Below are 8,717 nucleotides of genomic sequence, written 5' to 3'. Positions count from 1 at the left end.
AAAAAAAAAAAAAAAAAAAAAAAGAGAAAGGGAAGTACATAGCAAAAGAGAGGAATTTAAAAACTTATTTAATATTTATTTTTTGGTACTGTAAGGGTAAAAGAAATTGAAGTTAAAGTGTAAAAGTTAAAGTGTAAAAGACTGGGCATTGTAAAGTTTCTAAGCTGCAAGGCCTGAGTTAAAATGTAAAGGACCAGGTATTGTTAAGTTCCTATGCTACATGCAAAATCTGAAATTCCTGTAGCTGTTAAGACAATGCTTGGAACCGCCCAGTAAATATTTCCCCTGACCGCCTGGTTGTTTAATAACTTAAGGGCTCTGTGTGGTCTTGCACGTAGGCATCGCAGGGCCTAAACCAATCAGTTTGAATGTGTACCCCGCTTTAGAACTGAACTATCACCCCCACCCGACCTGTTCCCACCAATGAATGAACTAATCATGTTTAGGAATTGTTGTTTGATTTTCCCGCGGTGTATGATGATTTGTTAAAGGAGACTGTGATGTATGTAAAGTCCCCGCCCTCCCCAAAAAAGTGTACTTAAGCATTGCACAACCCCTGTTCTGGGCTCTGGGCTGCTTTCCCTTCTCGAGTGGGCACGGAGCCCCAGCATGCTGGATCAATAAATCCCCTTCTGCCAATTGCATGAGTGGTCTCTTTCTCCGATGCTTCGCCGGACCCTTACAGTACCACGGATTGAACCAAGGGCGCTTAACCACTGAGCCATATCACCAGCCCTTTTTATTTTTATTTTGAGACAGGGTCTCACTAGTTGCTTAGTGCCTCACTAAATTGCTGAGTCTGGCTTTGAATCTGCAATCCTTTTGCCTTAGCCTTCAGAGCTGCTGGGATTAGGTGTGTGCCACCGCACAGGCTAAAAACTTATTACCTTAATGGCAGAAATGTGACTATGTCAGAGCCTGTGGTGAAACAACTGAAGATTAGAAGATAGAGGAAAGTAGAGAAAGGATGCCAAGATCTTGAAGGAGTTGGAAATCAGAGCACAAGTGCAGTGCAAGATGCATCTTGTTGGAGTCAAGGAGGGAGGAAGAAACCAAGGGTGAGGGAAGTGGGTTTGTGCATGGTGAAGGGGCAGGCAATTCCTGAGGTGGATTCCACTCTCAAGTTAGGTCTCCTGGGAGAACATCCTGCACCAGGTGCAAGTAGTTTATAGTTCCTTCTTCTGTAACAAACAGTTCAGAACACATTGTAAATACAGAGAGTATTATAGTATAATATACAGAGGAAAGCAATAGTGTTGTTCCAGTGACTCTTGTAGCTTTTACCCTCTTAGCAAACTATTGTCTTCTACCAGTTTCAAAAACATGCGCCTATTCTTGTCTACTCTATATTGTGAGCATCTCTTGTAAAATCAGAAGCCAAAGGAACTCATTAAAAAATTGCCTTTGAAACTTGGGGATTGAGTCAAATTAATGTCCAACTGAAGGTTGTGTTATGCTCAAATTCAGGACCCCCAAAGACCACCAGAGACCCAAGATCGATGTAAGCAGCAAAGAGGTGTTTATTGCGAGCTAGCTCGGTCCTCCGCACGCACACACAGCAACTGGTGACGCTGAGAGGCCCCGAGCCCAGGGTTTGCAGCAGTTTTATACATTCTTTGGAGAGGGCAGGGACTTCACATACATCATAGCAAATCATCACACACCGCGGGAAAATCAAATAACAACTCTAAAACATGATTAGCACATTCACTGGCGGGAACAAGTTGGGTAGGGGTGATTGGTCAGTACAAAAGGGGTATTCGTTTGAACTGATTGGTTTGAGCCAAGAGGGGTGTACGTGCTGAACTACATGGTTTCCCGACTTGTTATCAACCACCATAAACTGGGAGGGTCATCTGGCATCCCAAGTATTTCCCTGTCTCATGCTGATTGGTGGCTGCTAGGAGGTTGCTATGGATCTCCACCTAGCCTGACTGAGTCAGGGACACCTGGCGAAGCAGATCACTCCTGTTATTTGTAGATAAACAACTTAGCAGGGTGGGAATGTGCCTAGGAGTGCTCTGTGGGTTTTTCCAAGGACAAAGGCCATGTCCCTTCCTTGGACAGCTTTGCTCTGAGATAGAGGCTGGTTTTTCAGTTGCCAAATAGATTCTGTTCCCAGGAAAAGTGCTCATTATCTTTACACAGGAAAAAGAGAGGTGGCTCAGGAGGCCGAAGCAGGGGGATTGCAAGTTCAAAGCCAGCCTTGGCAAAAGCAAGGCGCTAAACAACTCAGTGAGACCCTGTCTCTAAATAAAATACAAAATAGGGCTGGGGAAGTGACTCAGTGGTAGAGGGACCCCGAGTTCAATACCTGGTACCCCTGCTGCCCCCCCACCCCCAAATTGCACAAACCTAAAGTACATGTTTTTACCTAGCATAATTATTTTGCAATTCTTCCATGCTGTTGTCAATAGTTTATTCCTTTTTAATGCTTTTTTTCTTTTTTGTGGTGCTGGGGATTGAACCCAGAGTCTTGTGTGTTGGAGGGAAGCACTCTACCAACTGAGCCATATCCCCAGCCCTGTTTTGTATTTTATTTAGAGACAGGGTCTCAGTGAGTTGCTTAGCGCCTTGCCTGTTGCTGAAGCTGTGTTTGAACTGGCAATCTTCCTGTCTGAGCCTCCAGAGCTGCTGGGATTACAGATGTGTGCCACGGCCACCACAACTGACCCATGTATCTTCTTTGATAATGTCTTTTCATATGTTTGCCATGTTATAATTGAGGTGTGTTTTCTTGAGATTTGTTTATATATCATGGATAGGCTACAAGTCTTTCATCAGACACATGATTGCAAATATTTTCTCCTGTCTGTGACTTGTCTTTTCATTCTCTTAACAGTGGCTTTCCAAGAGTAGATGTTTTTAATTATAATGAGGATACATCAGTTTTTTCTTATATGGATCATATTTTTATTATTAACAAGTAATCTTTGCCTAGCCCAAGGTCATGATTTTTGCCACCTGTTTCTAGAAATTTTGTTTTACATTTATGTCTGCAATTCTTAATTTTGTATACAATGCAAGGAATACATAGCTTTTCCTTTATGTATGATGGACATTGAACTGATCCAGCACTGTTTTTTTGTTTTTTTTTAAATATTTATTTTTTTAGTTGTAGTTGGACACAATACCTTTATTCCATTCATTTATTTTTACGTGGTGCTGAGGATCGAACCCAGGGCCGCACGCTAAAAAAAAAAAATGGTATTTCGAGGCATCACAATGAAGATACTAGCCTTGGAGCTGGAGTTGCAGCTCAGTGGTAGAGAGCTTGCCTTGCATGTGTGAAGCACTGGGTTCGATTCTCAGCACTACATATAAATAAGTGAATAAATCAACTAAAAAAAAAATCCTGGCCTCCACATTTCCATTAAAGACATCTGGATTCCCTTTCTAAAGTCTATTTAAAAGTAATACTTAATAAAATATATTTTGTGTTAATACCTGTTCTAGGTATTTGACACAAAAAAAATGAATGAAAAAAGGTCCCTGTCATCACAGTGAGGTTGGCAGAAAATGCGGCTCAAAATACGGAACTCACTGACCATCACAAAGAGTACCTGAATCTCATTCCAAGATGGATTAAGTCATTTTGACAAATCTGATTGTCTTCAGAAAGTCTTATGCTAATGACCATCTACATGAAGTGGGATATAAGAGCATTTTGGAATGGTTTGACCCTACCAGATGTGGCTATGGGAAGACTCCTGATTTCTACAGAAGACAAATCTTCATAAGCATCTTTATACATATATAAATATATATATTTTTTAAAAAGTAGGTATCAATATAGTGCACTGTCAAACTTACATACATAGGACGTGTCTTAAACCATCAGTTACTTGATCATTAACTAAGGGAAACCCATGCAGTGACTTAAAATTTTGGAGAGTAAGCCTGATGGAATGTTAAGTACTTGCTCATCTGTGTGTATTTATTTATTTATATTAGGTCTTATTACTGAGTGATTCCCTACCCCTCTGAGTTCAGTAATAAGAACAGAACCTCACAAATTTCAGCAGAAAGAGCCAATTCAAGAAAACAGGTGCTTATAATCTTTAGAAGGGCTGTTAAAAACGAAGTCAGCAGGTGACCACAGAATTTGGCTTTAGCATCCTACCAACTCAGAGGTCAGAGGTCGGAAGCTGCTGTTTCCACTGATGCTACTCCTATTAGCATCACAGTCACCACACATTCACGATGCTGGCAAGTCCAGTGGGATGAGCAGTATCACTGCCTGCAGCAGTCCCATCTGCTGGATGCTTCCACTGCCTGCCCCACCAACCATGATGCCTGCACCTTCAAATGTAATGCATCCTGTTGACATACAGAGCTCTGGCTATTAGGAATCCTGAGAAATGTAGCTTTTTCCTCTCCAACCTCTCAATAGAAGGAGGATAAAATGGAGGTCAAGATTGCTAACCCAAATACCTAGTTCACATAGATATGAACCAATTTTCAGTGTTCCCCTTGCTTCATCTAAAACAACTCTTTGGAAATATTATTCTATCTTGATCTAAATAGATAAATGGTCTACTTTGTAAACACATCAAAGTATATTTGAACTAAATATGTGCTAGGAAAAAGGGCACATCAAATATGCTTACGATGTAGAGTTACTTTTCACATAGAACACTATTGCTCCTATCTCCTGACTCTATATAAGCACTCTTGTGGTGTGTATGTCACAAAAACGCCATATGCTTACTGACATGACTTTGAGCCCCCTTTCCTGATTTGACAGCTTTCAATCCTAACCCTCAGCCCACCTTTAACTGCAATCTTTTAGTGCCCTCTCACCCATTACACTACCCTTTTTAATTCATCTTTTATAAGGGACGTGTTTGCCCATAGTAAGACTCTACCATAGTACCTTTTGGGGAGGGGGGTAGAGGGTGCTGGGGATTGAACCCAGGGCCTTGAGTATATAAGGCAAGCACTCTACCAGCTGAGCTATATCCCCAGCCCTACCATAGTACCTTAAACACACACACAAAACCAATTATTCTCATAAGATGTTCAGAACTAAGAAGTTTCTAATCGTTAAACCAAAGAATTTTAGGGACAAGGTTTCTGCTCTTATTGGACTTCTCCCTGGTCTGAAGACAGATGCTGAGGCTCTAGCTATAGTGCTGCATCCTAGCAAGGAAAACAAAGGCAGGAGCAAAAAAGTTTCCTTTACAAAGTTCCCTCAGAAACTTTAGTTATACTAACAGCTTTCAAAACCATTGCCCCAATTCCTACTGTCCAGGGAGGCTGGGAAATGTATGGTCTTTTAACTTTGCACAGTGCCACTCCCACCTTAAAGGGAATCTACACCTGAAGAAAAGGATAGCTATAATGTAGACAAATAGTCTTAAAAAAAACACAAACAAACAAACAAACAAAAAAACTCCTAAGCTAAAGAGTCTCTCTCAGGCCAAATTAGGCAAACATTTGTGTCAGACAAACAGTTTAACCTATTTCATAACTAATACATCTTACATGCAATGACAACAATTATTTTTAATTATTATTATACTTTATATATTTTTTGTGGTACCAGGGATTGAACTCATGGGCATTCAACCATTAAGCCACATCCCCAGTCCTATTTTGTATTTAGAGACAGGGTCTCACCGAGTTGCTTAGCACCTTGTGCCGCTGCCGAGGCTGGCTTTGAACTTGTGATCCTCTGATTGTCAGCCTCCTGAGCTGCTGGGATTACAGGCTTGCACCACCATGCCAGGCTATTATTCTTTTTTGAGACAGGATCTTGCTAAGTTTCTGATCTGGCCTGGAACTTGTGATCCTCCTGCCTCAGCCTCCTGAGTCGCTGGAATTATAGGCACGTACATTCATGGGGCCCAGCTGAAATGATAGCCAATTTTCAAACAGCAGGTAACTACACTGAATATTGAACAAGACTTTTAATGTCAGTTTTTGAGTTATTATTGTTTATTTTGAAAATATTTCCCAACAGAGGTAGAGAATACAATGTAGGGTTAGCCAAATCCCCTGCTATTGTTGATGGCTACTTGAAGTGCTTCTTCCACTCTCTCCATAGTAGAATACTTAGGGAGGTAGAGAACACTAAAACATGTCTGCGCTCTCATGGGATCTTTTTCATTCAAATTTTCAGGGCAGCAAAATCTTATTTTCATATTCTTTAAATCTTTCATTTGTAGTCTGTCAGTGCCTGTAAGAAACACTGAAAAGAAGAACAGGATGACCTATTACATATGAAGACCAAAATCTCTTTATAAAGACAGAAAATCTATTTTTTAAAAATAACTTTACTAAGGGCCCATGAGCAGAGTCCTATATTAAATAGTATACTGGGGACCATATTAGGACAAGATCTGACATAGTCACTGCCATCAAACAATTCCCAAGACTGGCTGGGAATACAGTAGTCATTTCCTACTCCCAAGTTCCAAGATCCCAGTGGATGCCTCAAACTGTGGACACTATTGTACCCTACGCTTACTGTTTTTTCCTATTTATACATAATTATGATAAACTAAACTTTTCACTTAAGGAAGATGTTTCTAACTTCTCTTCAATATATATGAACTGGCAGCAAAAATTATTCATGCACTTTGGGGCCACCATTAAGTAAAATAAGGGTTACTTGAACATAAGCACTGTGATACATCGATGGTCAATCTGAAAATGAGATGGCTAGTAAGTGACCAGTGACCAGGGAGTGTATGTAGTGAGCATATGCTGGACAAAAGGATGATTCATGTCCAGGTAGGGCAGACTGGGATGACACAAAATTTTGTCATGCTTCTCAGAATGGCATGTTAACTTAAGGATTGTTTACTTCTGGAATTTTCCATTTAATATTCTCACACAGTGCTTGTCTATAAGAAACTGAAACCACAGATAAAGAGAGGGATACTATATAGATTTGTGTATAGAACAAGACCAAAAAACGAGTTAATAAGACAGCCAAAGAGAAATTAAATGCCTTCTGTGTAAATGCTGTGTTTGAGAGTAGGGAGAGGATGCCAGGCTGGGATGAGCAGAGAAGAGTTTAGAGTAATAAACTAGAGTTTATTCACAGTATGAGAATCTGTCTCAGAGTTATTATAAAGATTAAATTAGTCAGGATAACAGTGCACATGGCAAGTTCTTCATGACTGTTAGGAGTTCAAGCCTTTAGATTTATCCTCCAATTTTTTTTTTAGAGTTTAGAGTTTAGAGGGGAAAATAAAGAGGTAGGTGAGGCTCAAGGCACAGGGAGGAACGTCAGAGAGAGCCCAGAGGCAGGAGTGCAAGGCAAGCTCAGGAAAAGATTCCTCTGGAAGTTAAGACTACAGAGGCAGGCTGCTGGCTTCAGGGTAACTGAGTGCCTTCCAACATACATGTCATCCACAAAAACAAGAACAGGAAGATTACTGCTTCTTCAAAGTAAGGAAGCAGTAAGCAACTGAGAAAGTCATTAAGCCAACTTCAGGAAATCATCTTGTAGGTATAAAACTGAGATCAAAAGCTGGGAGGTGAGTTAGAATAGACTTGGAAACACAAGTAAAACAGCTTGTATACTGTAATAACAACACAGCAACAGTAAAAATTACCCTGACAAAATATTTTGGTAAATCCCACAAAGGCTGGATAATTCAATGGAGACAGGACTGCAGAAAGAATACTCAAAATTTAGCTTGGACAAAGAAAACAAGAAAAAAATTTAAAAGCAGGAAGCAGGGATGAAATAACGGGAAAAAGATCACCTATATTAACACTTGAATTGTTCCCCCCTTGGCAGTGTTGGGGATGGTAGACAAACACTCTTAACCACTTAGCTACCTCCTCACCTTTAACACTTGATTTAAAAAAAAAATTATTTGTTTTTTCTAGATGTATATGACAATAGAGTGTATTTTGACATATTATACATACAGAGGATAAGTATAACTTGTTCTAATTAGGATCCCGTTATCGTGGTTGTATGTGATATGGAGTTACACTGGTCATGTATTCAAATATAAAAATAGGAAAGATATGTCTGATTCATTCTACTGTCTTTAGCACTTGATTCTTTGATGCTAGCACACAGCAGACATTTGGTTGGACTAGAAGTAGCTATGACACTAACCATGATGGTACCCATCACAACTGAGATTTTTTAAAAAATTTTTTGTTGGAGATGGACACAATACCTTTATCTTATTCATTTATTTTTATGTGGTGCTGATGATTGAACTCAGTCCAATGCCTCACATATGCTAGGCAAGCGCTCTACAACCCCAGCTCCACAATTGAGATTTTTATTCTTTTAAAAAGATATCAAATTATAGATCTATTCATTGATATAATACTTACCAAGGAACTTTTTCTTTTCCTCCAGAGTCAATTTATGTAAAGCCTCCCAAAACATTACTATAGTGGGATGTGAATTATTGTATCCTTGTTCATAACTTGCATTCTAGAGCAAATAAAAGAGAGAAAAAAAATTAAGGAAACAGAAAAGAAAACAGAAGTTAATCAATTTGGCATCCACAATGTACCTTTTCAAATGTTTCCCAGTCATAATCTGTGTTTCCAACAATCACATCCTTTAATTCTTCAGGATGAAAAATTTCTATAATCTCTTTGTCACATACTTTATAAAATCCTCTCTGAAATTCTTTGTAAACTGTCTTCACAGAGATGTTGAAGATGTAATCAACACACTTAGAAACATAGTCTCTCCTTTTAATAAAACAAAAACAACAATAAAAAATTAC

General features: G+C 39.4%; 1 protein-coding gene across 3 annotated transcripts in view; it reads right to left on the bottom strand.

The window, feature by feature from the left end:
• Positions 1–5,918: 5,918 nt before the first annotated feature.
• Herc5 (HECT and RLD domain containing E3 ubiquitin protein ligase 5) overlaps positions 5,919–8,717 on the bottom strand; it is a 53,572-nt gene continuing 50,773 nt past the window's right edge. For all 3 annotated transcript variants that reach the window (XM_015484546.2, XM_048813599.1, XM_048813600.1), the window contains 3 exons: positions 8,499–8,682; positions 8,314–8,416; positions 5,919–6,193 (listed from right to left, as the gene is read on the bottom strand). In XM_015484546.2, the coding sequence (XP_015340032.1) occupies positions 5,988–6,193; positions 8,314–8,416; positions 8,499–8,682 (493 nt within the window). In that variant the 3' untranslated portion in view covers positions 5,919–5,987. The remainder of the gene's footprint in view (positions 6,194–8,313; positions 8,417–8,498; positions 8,683–8,717) is intronic.

Source organism: Marmota marmota, unplaced genomic scaffold (assembly GCF_001458135.2).
Source record: "Marmota marmota marmota unplaced genomic scaffold, marMar, whole genome shotgun sequence".
NCBI lineage: Eukaryota > Metazoa > Chordata > Mammalia > Rodentia > Sciuridae > Marmota > Marmota marmota.
The sequence above is the reverse complement of the archived record's forward strand: the minus strand, read 5'-3'. Positions and strand labels throughout refer to the sequence as shown.